The sequence below is a fragment of the Alexandromys fortis genome, unplaced genomic scaffold (genome assembly GCF_014885135.2).
Source record: "Alexandromys fortis isolate MF-2015 unplaced genomic scaffold, M_Fortis_MF-2015_v1.1 scaffold_41, whole genome shotgun sequence".
In the NCBI taxonomy this organism is placed as follows: domain Eukaryota; kingdom Metazoa; phylum Chordata; class Mammalia; order Rodentia; family Cricetidae; genus Alexandromys; species Alexandromys fortis.
The window spans coordinates 10982457-10997564 of record NW_026067923.1 but is presented as its reverse complement, the minus strand read 5'-3'; the positions used below and the strand labels follow the sequence as shown (position 1 = coordinate 10997564).

The window sequence follows — 15108 nt, the reverse complement described above, 5'->3', positions numbered from 1 at the left end:
GCACAAATTCTAATTATTCTTAATAATAAAATCCCAGAGTCAGATATCAGGGGATGAAAGCTGAGAGATCAGAGAAGTGGTGCAGCCAGCCACTAGAGAGACCTTTTACCTCTACCAATGCTCAGACGGAAGGGGTGATCCTGTTCTCAGATCGTCTCCCCTGACTGCTTTAGACTGCACCTCAGACTGCATCGTTGGACTGCAAATGTCTCCACCAAACCCCAGACTGCAATGCTCAGACTGTGTCTGAGCTCCTGTCTCCTCCCGCCTTAGATTCCTGTCTCCACTTTCCTAGTACTGCCTGAACTCTAGTGCCTTAGCTCTGCACTCTGATCTTCAGACAAGCTTTATTTGTTAAAACACAAACAAAATATCACTTACAGTTGGACCAAGTGCATTAGCAATTCAGCATAGCCAAAGCTACTTCCTGTCTGCCTGCCACTTCTGTTAATGTTTTGATAATAGTTGCTCAAGCTTTAAATGCTTTCATGTATTTATTCATGCCCGACTTTGTGTCCTGCTCTCCAACCTTGTGCTCTTCCTTCAGCAATATATAGCATATACTTTTTAGAAAAACTTGGAGTGATTTGTCAAAGTCTGGATGTATCTGTAGTCAGTTCATGAGAATGTCATCTGCAAAGGAGGAAAAGGCTGAGACCCTTTCTGGGTAGAAAGCCCCTTTCTATGTGGATTAATGAGAAACTTCATCTTTCCCTTCGTCTGCTACAGCTCTTTTACAGGTGTCTGCCCTTGCTCCCTGCCTTATTTCTCCCTGAGGGTTTGTCCCTAGTCCTTTTCTTTTGTAGAGTCATTTTCTGCAGGCCGCTGCCTCCTATGGTTTTAATATTTTTTGGTTATGATATTTTTGGGATAAGGTCTCACTGTTCAGCCTAAGCTGTTGTTGACACTTCACCCTACTAATTACTGAGGTTATAAAAGTATGAGCCACCATACCAAAAAAATCAGCCCCCCCCACTAGGTATTGGGGATGGAATCTAGGGTCTCACACCTGCTAGGCAGTGATCTGCTATCCAAGCTACAACCCCAGCCCAGTAATAGACATACATACCAAACCCAATATCAACAGCAATAATAATGCTATTTTTTGCGGAGGACAGTATCTTGCCATATGATATGTTTAGGCTATCCTGGAACTCCCTATATTGTTGATGAATGTTCCAGAGATATTTAAATTGTTGACATTTTTACTGAATTCTTTAAAATTATCTCATATTTGCTCCCCAAATCCCAGACTGACTAAAATGTCATTGTGGCAGGGGATATGGTCTAAATATTAGGGCAAGGATCATGTTTTATTTTACCCACCTTCCCCACAAATCTAGCATCTCCTGCAGTCTAGAATAGTACCCTGGTTTACACAGGAGTCACGTTCCGTTTCTCATGCTCCCATATTGGGGAGAATATGTGCTCTGTCCTACTTGGGAGAGAGAAGGATAGAGAACATTTTCCCTTATGTTGACTCGGATTATGACAACCAAGAATTGGTAACTAGTGATTTAAAACTCACTATACTTTAAATCTAGAGGCTTTCCCTCCCTCCCTTACCCCTTTTTTCTCTTTCTCTTGATTTTTCTTTTACTCTTTCTTTCTTTCTTTTTTTTTTTTTTTTTTTTTTTTTTTTTTTTTTTTTTTTTTTTTTTTTTTTTTNTTTTTTTTTGTGGTTTTTGAGACAGGGTTTCTCTGTAGCTTTGGAGCCTGTCCTGGAACTAGCTCTTGTGGACCAGTCTGACCTTGAATCCCAGCTGAGTGCTTGGCTCTTACTTTTTTTGTAGGGGAGGTTAAAGTAGGTCTTTTTTTTTTTTTTGGAAGTGGATTCAGAATCTTATGCATGCACAGTACTTGCTCTTTTTGTGAGCTGTGCCTTTTGAAAGGTGAATGTGTAAGTACGTGAAGCCTATGGAAAAGAGTGACAGTAAATTGACAGCTACGGTGACAAGTATCACATTCCCTGTTACATGTGTGATGCATAAGTTTTTCTTCATAACTCTGTAGTAGTTAGCACTTCCATCTTATAAATGAGGAATCCTATACGTAGCTTAAAGATCACAGCTTGTATTAATCAAAATCAGTAAATGATGAACAATGGGTTTCTAGTCCAGGTCTTTAGCAGAACTGTTTTCCTGAAAACTGCATACTCTGTTTGCAGCTACTAAGGAAAAGCACCTGATAATAATGCCATGAAAAACGTGATTGTACATTCTATATAGTGTCTGGAGATTGTGGAATCCTGTTATTTTCTTTGACCTGATTTGGGGGGTGGAATTTAATTCTTAAATTATAAACATTCTTACAGTGTTTTGTATATAGGCCTTGCCCACCAACTCAGCCCCCATTATCCACTAAATAATTTGTGCACAATTTTGTGGCTGAAATGGTCTTCCATAAATTGGTGCACATTTTTAGGAATAATGAGAAAAGCAGACATGAAAGCTACAGGTGTTTTATTGTTTAGGCCTTTGGGGTGCCAGGAACTGCTTTGGGGCTCACTATGATGTTCTGTTGATAATAAACAATTGTACAGAATATCAGCATCAGATAACATCCTCTTTCTGGGCATAAGAGCTCAACGCTCTGTTTGGAGACAGATCCCCAGGACTGCAGTGTGGCTTCTTTACCAGTTACATTTGAATCTCCTGCTATAGTAAAGATTCATCAGACGTCCTGTCATAGAATTTTCCCCACTTCTCCATGGCAAAGCTCTGTTTTCTTATGCTCTCTCCTAAGTCACCCAAGTCAAGCTCTCTTTTCTAATGCCCTCTTAATAAGAAGCTCAGGGGTTGCCGTTGGTGTGTGTTTGATGCATCCACATACCAGTGATGTAGTAAGTGGCTCATCTAACTTGTTTGACTTCAGGAGTATTCCTGATAATCTTTGGCAAGAGGAAAAAGGTTGGTTAATGTATATTTTGTTGTGGTTACCGTTACTTACAGTGAATTTCAGAGCTTGTAACAATGGTGCTAATTACTGTAAGGAGTTAGTCCTCATGCTGATCTCTCTTCAGGTCTTCCCGCTCATCCAGGTGAACATTGCCCAGCATTTGCTTGTAGGTTGTCCCCTACCTGCGTTCATTTACTGTAGATTGTCCTAGAATCTTACAATAGTTAATTCTTTTTCTTTTTTGATGGCATATATTGGGGATTGAACGCAGAGTCTTGTAAAAGCTAGGAACTGTCCTACCACTGAGTTACATTCCCAGCACTATTACTTTTTAATTTTTGTGTAGTTTATGAGACAGGGCCTCATTCTATATCTCTGACTGTACTGGAACTTGGCATGTAAACCAGGCTGGAATTGGACTCACAGAGATCCACCTGGCTTCTCAGGACTGAGATTAAAGGTATGTGTCATCATGCCTAGCCCTATTTTTAAAAATTTTGCAGAGGCTGATGGATCTCTGTAAGTTCAAGGACAGCCTGATCTACAAAGCAGGTTTCAGGCCAATTAGGGCTACACAGTTAGACCCTCTCTCAAAAACAAAAACACCCCTCCCAAGCCAAAACAAATCCAAAACCAAAATTTTGAGTCTTACTAAGCCCTTAAGCTCACCTTAAATTTGCCAGCTTTCTGCCTCAGTCTGGAGTAGGGCGGAGCTGGATTGCAGGTGTTCCAGTGTATCCGGGCAAAATACTTAACTCTTAAGTATCTTTATGTGGTTCATGTCTTTAAATTTGAGTCTTGAAGTTCTAGCCGTCTTTGGGAATTTAAACTTTCCCAAACCAGACAGCTTGCTCAGATTTGTGTTTCCAGGGTTCTCTGGCTCTTCATGTCTCTGTCTTTAGTGATCAGTAGATCTTTCTTGTTACATATTTTGCTACTCATTAAATTTGATGAGGTTTTAGGAAAAAATATGTTTGAAACATTGTAGTTTTTGTTCAGTGTAGTTGTGCAAACCTTTAATGTCAGCACTCTGGCGGCACAGATAGGTGGCTCTCTGTAAGTTAAGACCAGCCTGACACCAGCGAATTTCTGGCCAGTTAGGCCAGAAAGACCTGTAAGACCAGTAAGATCCTTTCTTAAGAAAAACAAAATTATCTTCAGTGAAGAAAGTGATTTTTTTCAGAAAGTTGTAACTAATCTACACAGAGGCATACAGGTCTTCTGCAGGAAACCACAGCTGTTTCGAGAGCCCCAGCTTTTTCCGATCCAGAACTCAGCATTTCACAGCCCTTTCCATCCCCCGCTCCTATATTCTCTCACCCCCTTTCCACGGTGCTTCCACATTCTGGGTGTGTGGAACACACACGTCCCTTTCGGGCCCACACACTCACAGCCACTTATTCTTAGCGCTGATGACTTGAGTCTGTGTTAGCAGTCCCTGCAGAAAGAAGCATCTCTGACCCGCGTGCATAGTCGCGCAGATCTATGGGTTTGGGCACAAATACTTAGCAGACAGTTTGACAGTGTGTGCCCTTAGCCATGGCCTTTTGACCAGCTTTACAATACTAGGCATGGATTCACTCCTGTGGGGCAGGCCTCAGATCCACACAGACAGTAACTGATTATCCATTCATAACAGTCATGCTACTAATTGTTGCAGTGGGCACATCTTGTCTACCGAGGTCCAGCTGGGTAGGACCATTAATGGCTCCCCCTGCCCACAGTGGTCTGCATAACATCTTCTAAGCTAATTACAAAATAAAATTAAAAATAAAGAGGAGTTTGGATGAAATGTACCTGGGGTTGGGCTGTGCTGTACCCACAAATTTAATTATTAAATGATAATCTCAGTGCTCGGCATTGGTAGCCCTAAGAGTACTTGGTCAGAGAGGTTCTGGAGGTTTTCCAGAGAGCACGGGCTATTGTCTTTGTCCTCAGTTGCCAATCACAATCCTGGGTTTCAGGACCTAGAAAAACTAATCTTGAGCTGACTAGGAAACATACTGTCTAGCTTTTATATGGTCCATTTATGTGACACTTCAGAGTTAGACTTATGGAATGGATAGGAGATGATTGGCCTGGCAGGCCAGAAAGACCTGTAAGACCAGTAAGACCCTTTCTTAAGAAAAACAAATTAGCTTCAGTGAAGAAGGTGATCTTTTCAGAAAGTTGTGACTAATCTACACAGAGGCATACAGGTCTTCTGCAGGAAACCACAGCTGTTGCGAGTTCTTGGGACCCCCAGCCATTTCTGGGTTTGGGGGAGGGGAGGGGCTGCAGAGGGGCACTGACCCTGTGGGTTCTTATTCTGTCAGGAGAGTCACACAGAGACATGGCGTCTCAGAACAAGGCTTATACTCAGGGTTAAGTACCAGGGAGGCAGCATGCAGGGACACTTCAACTGCAGTAAGATACGGAGCTCTGTAGCACCTCAGGGACCAGCGCTTCTTGTCTCATCACAGAGACTGGGTTAGGTTACCCGCAGGATCTTCTGCTTCATGCTTCTTTTGGTCTTTTTGTTGTTGTTGCTTTTTGGGGGGATTGGGCAAGCCTCACCATGTAGCCTTGGCTGGTCTGGAACTGAGAGTGCAGAACAGGCTGTCTGGATGAATGAACACTTGCCTCTGCCTCCCAAGTGCTAGGATTGTATCCGGTCACTCCCAGCCGTCCTCAGGATTGCCTTTTCTAGCAGTTCCTTTGCCGTGTTAGGTCTATGCCTGGGGCATGTTGCTTTTACTGTTTGAATAAGGCAAATGTTATCCTATGGCTATTTTCTGCATGTATGTGCCCTTACTATCTGAGAAATCATTGTTTTAGGGCAAGCAAAGCTAGTCAGTTTTAGTGTATCAAATAAAGGCAATACTATTGTTCTTTATTAATAAATTTAACTATACATAACACTTTTAAATAGAACATTTTTGCAGATGTGTGTTATTTAAAATTTATATTTTGAGACAAGGTTTCTGGGTGTTCTGGAACTTGCTATGTATGCCTCTGCCTCCTAGTACTGGCATTGAAGGCGTGTGTCACTGTGCCCAGAAATGTATTTTGGTCACATTTACTCCTCCATTATTCTCCCCCCCTCCACATACCCAGTTCCTTTTTCCAAATAGTTTCCTTTCCATGTTCATGTCTTTTTAAAAATGACCCAACGAGTTTAATTAAATTTTCTTTTCTTCTTGTTGGTTTTTCGAGACAGGGTTTCTCTGTGGTTTTGGAGCCTGTCCAGGAACTAGCTCTGTAGACCAGGCTGGCCTCGAACTCACAGAAATCCGCCTGCCTCTGCCTCCCTAGTGCTGGGATTAAAGGCGTGCACTATTAACGCCCCCGACTCAAAATTAATTTAAAATAGTTAGGAAGCAGTTTTTCAGGGAAAAGTGTTTTAAAGATTTAAGTTCTTATTTCCTTTTTGTTTTTGATTGTGTGAATATGGATTATGGTAATGGCTGTTGATTTCTTCTGTTAATAATTTCTTCAGCTTATAATTGTATCAAATGTTTTTCATTGTGAAGTTTTCATGCATGGGTCTATTGACTGCCTTTCTTTTTTTTTTTTTAAAGATTTATTTATGTATCATGTACACAGTGTTCAGCCTTCATGTATGCCCTCAGGCCAGAAGAGAGCACCAGATCTCATTACAGATGGTTGTGAGCCACCATATGGTTGCTGGGAATTGAACTCAGGACCTCCGGAAGAGCAGTCAGTGCTCTTAACCTCTGAGCCATCTCTCCAGCCCCTCTTTTTCTGTACTTTGACCTGTGTTGTCACCTTCTATGGGAAACTGGAGAGGAAGAGATAGACAGACATGTGGTATTTATGTTCATGCTTCAGTTTGAAGTTCCCAGTGTGACTGAGATGAAATACTACATGTGGATTAAGATGTTGTCTTAATACTTTACTTAAAACACTACAATATAGTTGTGCTCACTGAAGACTTCTTTTTTTTTTTCAGAATCTACAAAATGACAGATAGCTTGGATGAATTTCTTGAAGAGCAGAAAGCAAAAGTGGCCAGAGACAGAGCACAGCTGGAAAGAGACCCGCCTTACATGGAGATGAAGGCAAGATTAGTGGTAGTCTCCCGACACGTCTATTAAATTGGGTGTGGTGGTACATGCCTTTAATCCCAGCACTTGGGAGGCTGAGGCAGGTGCATTGCTGTGAATTCTGTACAGCAAGAATTCTAGGCCAGTCAGAGGTAAATAGTGAGACCCTACGTCCCAAACAAACAAACACAACCACTCCCACCCCAACCAACATGAAAAAACCAACCAAGCACGTTTCACTGAGACCGTCTCTGAAGATTCCAGCAGTGAGACTCTTCCGTCTCATACTTAATTTGATTAGTATGTCCTTGTTCTGATTTGGAGAGTCAGACTCTAGACGTGAATTGAGAGATTTTGAGTGCATTTTTGGTGGGATTTCATATCCCATGATATTCTCTTTTGTTGGAGTTCTAATGCTTGGTTATGTGTTTTACCAAGATGATTGGGAGTCAGAAGGACCAAACAGAGGTTAAGCAGAACAGGTGTAAAAGCAAGTTCTCAGATTTCTATGTGAAAAAGAGTATTTCATGATTAAAAAAAGGTTTTAAAATATATATTAGTAAATTTATTGGGATAATTTATCTTGTACTATGTAATGAATCTTTTCTGTCCTGCCAACCAAATAATTATCCCAAATTATTATTATTTATTATATTGTTAATTATGAAAGCTTGACCAGTAGCTTAGGATTGTTCATAATTAGCTCTTATAACTTAAATTATGTTTATATTACATTGAAATTACATTTATATTAATTTACGTTCTATCACATGACATTACCTCCTTTTGATCATGTACCTTCTGTTTCCTCTCTGTGTCTCCTGGTGTCTTCTGTGCACCAAGATTCTCCTCATGAGGTATGCTGCAAGTTACTTGGTGGTAGCACACAATGAAAGGAGGTCTGCTTACGCTTTTCATCTGCATTTATAGTACACAGGACCATGCCCAAAGTGGGTCGATATCTTTTAAAGGCTGAAGGAGTTCTCTCCCTGAAAATCATGCCTATTCCTCCTGCCTAACTATTGGCTGTTGAGCTTTTTAGTACGCCAGTCATAGCAATACATCTTCACACAGCATACAAATATCTCACCACAGTACTATTTGCTTTTTAAAACATGAATGTTAGCAGTTGTTTCTGAAAAGAAACGTCTGGAAAGTTTTAAATTGTTTTTTGTTCTGATACAAGTGATTTATTCATTTAGCAAATCGTAAGATTGTGCTAGGAGCCATCCTGGCTCTGGGAACTCTGCACCTAGGCAGATGGGTGCCATCCCTGAGGACTTAGAGGGTGGTAGCAAGACACCTGCTGTGCCATATGTCTTTATAAAATGGCTCGTTCAAGTCATTTCTGGCTCACCTGTTTCCCAGTGTCTCTGTAGTTTAGCATCTGTTCCATATAGATATAATCTAAGATGTTAATCATGATATTCTCGTCATATATTTTATTTACATAAATCAACATATGAGGGGTAAATATAGATTATGTCATAGCTTTAAAAGGTCATAGTGAAATGTTCTGTTTGAGATAAAATCTCTTACAGGTAGGAAAACTGAGGCATTGGGAAGTTAATGAGACTGAGAAGCTAGAGTTGGTAGACACTAGTGCTTGTTCTTTTAAGCACTGTCAGTGGCTGTTTCCTTCCAAACAGTCTGCCGTGTGCAAGGGGTTACGTCAGGAGCTGGTGTGTGTAGTGTGCACTTCATCTGGTTGTAAGATCTTTATCAAGTAGGGCCATTTTGTTTTAGAGGTAAATAAAACAAGACTAAAAGGAGTTAACTATTTTGTTCAGGTAGACAGAGGGATGGATGCAGGTTGGTACCCTCACCCAGTGGCATGGTATGCTCATAGTTATTTGATACTGAGGGTGAGTTTGCATTTTTGAGCATTTTACAGCTTCATTAAAAGATTTTTATGTGCGAGGTCAAGAGTCACTGCTTGTTGAGGCCCTACAGTCCTTCCCTCGGCATTTCTGGGTCTTTAATCCTGCTGTCATTTGTCTTCATATCCTCCCTGTCAGAGAAGGGGGATATGAATATGTTCTTGTGGATATATCCACATGTGCATGTAGGTTTGGGCGTGTGTGGAAGGAAGCCTGATTGTGGAAGGAGTCTTCCTCGATTGCTGCCACCTTCTTTTTTGAGATGGGGACCCCTCACTCAACCTGGAGTTTCTAGAATTTGCTGTGCTGCCTGGCTCATGAACTTCAAGATCTCTGTGTGTGTCTCTAATCCCCCAGACACGTTATAGACATGGTGTTGGGAGTGCAGACTCCGGTCCTCAGACGGGCAGAGAGAACACTTTACCTACCCCACGCTACACATCCTGTGCTCTAACTAAGTATTACTTCTTTCGTGTCCCCCAGCAGTGGACACTAAACTCTAGAACAGAAGCTTTCAATTCTGTTTCTACTCTTATGCTTCTCGTGTTGGCACGGTGCCTGGCATTTCATAGAGACTCCTATTTCTAAGATAATGAGTTAGGTATCAGAGCAGCTATTACAGTATGTAAATAATTTTGATTAATTTCTCAAACTTCAGTCTCTGCTGTGTATTTTTCTAAGTTATTTGGTACATTGAGTATTGAGATAAATTGTACATTTTGTGGTGTCCCCCTTTGATTTGTAAATATCATGTCTTTTTCAGGGAAAAGCGGCAGAGAAACTCTCTGAAAACAGTAAGCTATTAATCTCTATGGCTAAGGAGAACATACCACCAAACAGCCAGCAGCCCAAGGGATCCTTAGGTATGGTACTCTGTGTGCGGAACTGATTTTAAGATATCCTTAGCAGGGCATGGTGAAAGAGGTTTCTTCAGGACAAAAAGATGTCTTTGGACCTTTATTTTGGAATCTTACATGTGGCCATACAGACTACATATGAAATGTAACTCGGAGAACTTTGTACCCATTTCATTGATAGTGTCTGGTTGTGATTTATGGAAATAATAATATTAGAAAATGTGTGACATACTGAAAATTAGTAACAAAATTTAAAAAAGTTTTCAGTGTTTTGTGTGTACATGAGAGAGTCTGCTTTTTGATGATTAAAAATGGTAGACTCGCTTTGTTTTAAATTTGCAGTATCTGGCAAGATGACTCACCTGGTAAAGATGGTGTGCACACACATATACAAATAATTTTAATAAGAAAGAATCAAGAATCACTTTTTGTGTGCGTATGTATGTTCATGGGTACATGTCTACATGGAGACCAGAGGGGGCTATTCTTGGGTGGGGTTCTCAGGAGAGATCCACTCTTTTCTTTTCTATTCTTTCCTTTTCCTTTTTCCTTTTCCTTTTCCTTCCTTCCTTCTCCTTTTCCTTCCTTCCTTCCTTCTCCCTTCCTTCCTTCCTTCCTTCCTTCCTTCCTTCCTTCCTTCCTTCCTTCCTTCCTTCCTTCCTTCCTTTCTTTTTTGAGACAGGGTTTCTGTATGTAACTTTGGAGCATGGAACTAGCTCTTGTAGACCAGGCTGGCCTCAAGCTCACAGAGATCTGCCCTGCCTCTGCCTTCTGAATGCTGGGATTATAAAATACAATGACCAAAAGCACTTGGGGAGGAAAGGGTTTATTTGGCTTACATTTCCTGAATCACAGTCCAGTGCTTACTGGCTTGCTCTGCCTCCTTTCTTGTAGAACTCAGGACAACTAGCCCAGAGTAGCCCTACCCACAGTGGGCTGTGCCCTCCCCATTAATTAAGACAATGCTCTACAGGCCTGATCTTATGGAGGCATTCTTTTCAACTGTGGTCTCCTTTTCTCAGATGACTTTAACTTGGGTCAGATTGAGATAAAACGAGCCAGCTCCAGTTTATCTTGTTTTAGGGTGAAAGAAGCAGGAACAGGATTCGTGTATAGTGGCAAACAGTGAGGAGAAGCTGCCTCAGATGATGTCTCACTTGTGTAGGGATCTTAGATTCTCATCTAATGCAGGTCAGTCTGGTCAACTGTATCTACGATAGCATAGTTAAATATAGTAGTAATAATCAGAAATAATATATATAAGCCACAAATACTCATTTTTGCCAGTGAAAACTATTGATGTCTTAATGTACAAATAGCAAGTAACACAAAATTTTATAATTTTGTGAGTTCATTTCTTTAAGATAATGATATACATGGATAATATTGTTACGTTCCATTTTACATCCCATAAGAAGATTTAAGGTAGTATTATAATGTCTTCTGAAACCAAGTCCCTAGATTTGGATTAGATAAAAACTTCAGTGTTTAAGAGGCGAATTTGCCACAAGAGTGTCCTCCACAAAGGTCACAGATGTAGCAGTGGCAGAGAGAGTGTCACATCTCCAGAGACCTGGGTTCCAACCCTGTAACTCTCTCCCTCACGCGCGCACACATTCGCACACTCTTTCTCTTCCCCTCACTTCCCCCTCCCTTTTTCTTCCTCCCCTGCTTTTCCTCTCACTGCCTCTCCCCCAAGCCAAACAGAGAAGTAAGATAGGTATGGCGGTATACACTTGCTTGGGAGACAAGTAGAAAGCTTGAGAGTTTGGAACCATTCCTGACACTGGATACCAGGTTTAAGTTCAGAAGTCCACAGATGATTCTCATTTTCCCCTACTGGCTATAATGTTTTTGGAGAAACTACTTTGGTAATTCTTGAGAGTGATTTAGAGGACTCAGAAGTAAAATTACCTTTATTTGCAGATGGCATTATTCATTGTGTAGAAAATCTTGAGGAATCAAAGCTGAGTGGTGGTGGCGCACGCCTTTAATCCCAGCACTTGGGAGGCAGAGGCAGGCGGATCTCTGTAAATTCGAGACCAACCTGTTCTACAAGAGCTAGTTCCAGGACAGGCTCCATAGCTACCGAGAAACCCTGTCTCGGGTGGGGGTGGGGGGAAGAAATTCGAGGTGTCAGACCACCAGCAGGCAAATCTCTGATGGATGAATTTTGGCTAGACAAGGCCCTGAGACTCCGGTATGTCTTTGCTTCTGCTGTGTCTTCTCATGTTTGCTGATACCATCCTTCCCTGGTATCTGGCATGGTGTGAATGCATGCGGGAGATCCCACTGCCTGTAATGCAGTGTGTTTATCTCGTGGAAATATCCTGTTCTACTGGGCATTTTTACCTGTGGATTATTATGAAGATGATTCCTTCCTATGCTGTGCTGTCTAATTGTTAACAATAGTGTTAGCTTATACAGAGTTTTGATGAATAAAATAAATACAAGGTCCAGTTAATGATTAAGGAAAACAGTTGAGTCCCAGGGCCCAGGGTGGCTTGAGCTCCTTCAATCTTCATGCTGAAAGATGCAATCATAGGTTTTGGTGTGCATCATTTGCTGAATGACAACCTTAAAATAACTTCATGTTAGATCAGATGTTTTGATAATAGCTTTGAGGTTAAAAAAAAAACTCAAGAAGAAAATTTAAAGTTTTAGAGAGACACATAATTGAATGAGGAATTCATTAAGGTCAGGGAACAAGACAAAGCCACCCAGTTATGATTGGCTGACGTAGCTAGGGCTGGTTGATGACCAAAGGTGATGATTAATTCCTTATGCCCATTTCTGTCTTCAGTCTCCTGATAACAGAAACTATTGGTGAGTGGGTGTGCACCCTCAAGATTTAAAGTAGAGCTGACTGCTTCTTTTTCATATATGCAAGTTTAGATTTGTGATTCCTTTAAGATTTCTTATAAGCTTACCTTTATTACTTACCTTTGAGATAAGTAATAAAGTGATTGGTTCTTTTTTTGAAAACACAGCCTGCCAGTAAAAGAGCATCTTGCTTACTTACACATTGTTAATCTATAACAAGTTGCTTGGGTGTGAATGTATATGTGTGTTCTTGAAAAATTTTTGTTTTTCACCTGTGATACATAAAATGTTTAGTTGTGTAAGGGATCTTCAAAACACGCTGTTTTTCACTAGTATTCGTTGTAATCATTCACTTGAAAACCAAAATGTGACCATATTGTAATTTTTATATTGTCTGGAAAATTTTGCTGGAATATGTAAGCTGAAAAGGAAAGAATAAAGACAGAGTTAAAATGAATTAGAAGAAAAACATCAAGAATGAGAGAGTTGGGAGAGGAAATATGAGGAATGAGGGAATTAGAAACATCAAGAGAGTTAGAAGGAAAACCTCAAGAGAGACAGAAGGGACATTTCTGGTCAGAGATAAAAATAGAGGATGGAGAATACTAAAGAAGAATAAAGAAAAGGTCTGAAGGAAACCATCGAGAGAGTGTGTGTCTTTTTCCCAACCCCCTCAGATAGAAAAGTCTAGTGCACACACCCCCTGGGTTCCTTTCAAGCCCTGCACTGCTGGAGGCTGGTCCTCAGGAAGCAGTAACTAATATTTTGATAAATCTTGTGAAGGTCAGCACATCAGTAGTTTTCACATAGATTTCTATTTTTTTAAATTAAGTTTTACATTAGCATGCAAGGTGATGATTTTTATTATGGAGTCTTTATATATGTATATATGTTACTACATTTGTTTTTATCTGCCCCTCCCCCATTGCTCTCCCTTTGCTCCCTTAACCTTATAGTTGAACACATCTTTTAAGAATACATTATTTTTTATTTATTATTTGGGGGTATATTGACTTATGGAGGTCAGAGAACAACTTGTGGAAGTCATTGAATGGAGTTAAATGGAGGCTGTCAGGCCTGGGAGCAGATGCCTCTACCCACTGAGCTATATAACTGGCCCCTCAACACATCTTCTCTTTGGTTTTTAACTACATTTATTAGTGTGTGTGTATGAAATGTGGACACGAGACTCTGGGTATGTGTGTGAAGATCAGGGACTGTTTTCACTAAATGGAATTCTCCCTCCCCATGGGATCCAGGGACTGAAGGAGGTCATCAGACTTTTTGGGTAAGGGATTTTTACTTGTTGACCCATCTCGCTGTTCTTGAATAATTGGCTGCTTTTATTGCTTCTTTCGGGAATTATCTTTTCAGTTTATTAACCCGTTTATTGATTAGATGATCTGCTCTTTTGATGGGTTTACGTTTTCACAGTTGTTTCTATACTCTGGATACTCATCCTTTGGTGTGACATTGGCAAAGGTTTCTTCCTTCTGTGGGCTCTCTCGTCGCTGTGGTGATTACTTTATTGCCTGTGCAGTAGCTTTTGCGATCCCATCATCCAATTTGCCGCTTGTTGGATTATTTCTAAGCTATTGGAGTAGTCGTGTGCAGGAAATTCTTGCCTGTGCTCTGTCTTGACATGTTTTTCCTATGCTTTCCCTTAGACTTAAGTGTTCCAGGTCATATATTAAGGTCTCTGATCCAATTTTAAATTGATTTCTTTGTGCAGGATGAGAGAGATGGATTTGTTTTCATTTGTCTGTGTGTGAAAACCTGATTTTACCAGCACCAGTTGTTAAAGAGGCTTCCCTTCTCCAGTGTGTGTGTGTGCGTGTTAACAGCTTTGTCAAAAATTAGGTAGTTGCAGTTCTGTGGATTTATTTTTGGGTGCTCTATTCTAGTCCATTGTTGTGCTGTGCCTCATCCCCCTGTGTGTTTGTGTGTGCCTATGTATTCATGCATACATGTATGCAACTGCTACAATTTATTAGTCTTTACTTTTCCCCCCTCTTTTTAGAAGGCAGGCTCTTACTATATAGCCCACCTGCCTCTGTCTTTTGAGTACTGGGATTAAAGTCATGTACGATCACACCTAACAAATAATCTCACAAAATTTGGTTTTTAAATTTTATGTGTTTACATACGCTGTGTGTGTGCAGATTCCTGTGGAGCTGTGGAGGCCAAAACAATGGGTCAGTTCCCCCCAGGCAGAAGCTATAGGCAGTTGGGAGCTGTTGATGTGGGTGCTGGGAACTAAACTTGGGTCCTCTGGAAGAGCGGCAAGTGCTTTTAACTACTGGTCCATCTCTCCATTCCTCTTTATCATACTTTTATTTAGATGGGGCTCTCACTGAATAATGGAGCCTGCTGATTTGGCTAGTGGCTGGGTAGCAGACCTGAAGGATTCTTATTTCTCTTCCTCTTTTGTGTTGGATATCAGGTGCTCATTGCTCCTTTCCCCCCTTATGCTGGTAAGGCAGGTGCTTTATTGTTGAGCAATTTCCTCCGCTTCTATAAGTCTGTTTTTGTGCCACTTTTGTTACTATGGCTCAGTAAAATAATTTTTTTCTTTTTCTTCTCTCTCTCTCTTTTCTTCCCTTT

The 15108-nt window shown here is 40.8% G+C and overlaps 1 protein-coding gene across 5 annotated transcripts in view; it reads left to right on the top strand.

The window, feature by feature from the left end:
* The window catches only part of Cspp1 (centrosome and spindle pole associated protein 1), a 104554-nt gene that overhangs the window by 3221 nt on the left and 86225 nt on the right, over positions 1-15108 (top strand). For all 5 annotated transcript variants that reach the window (XM_050142030.1, XM_050142027.1, XM_050142026.1 and 2 more), the window contains exons 2-3: positions 6851-6959; positions 9588-9687. In XM_050142030.1, coding sequence (XP_049997987.1) covers positions 6851-6959; positions 9588-9687 — 209 coding nt within the window. The remainder of the gene's footprint in view (positions 1-6850; positions 6960-9587; positions 9688-15108) is intronic.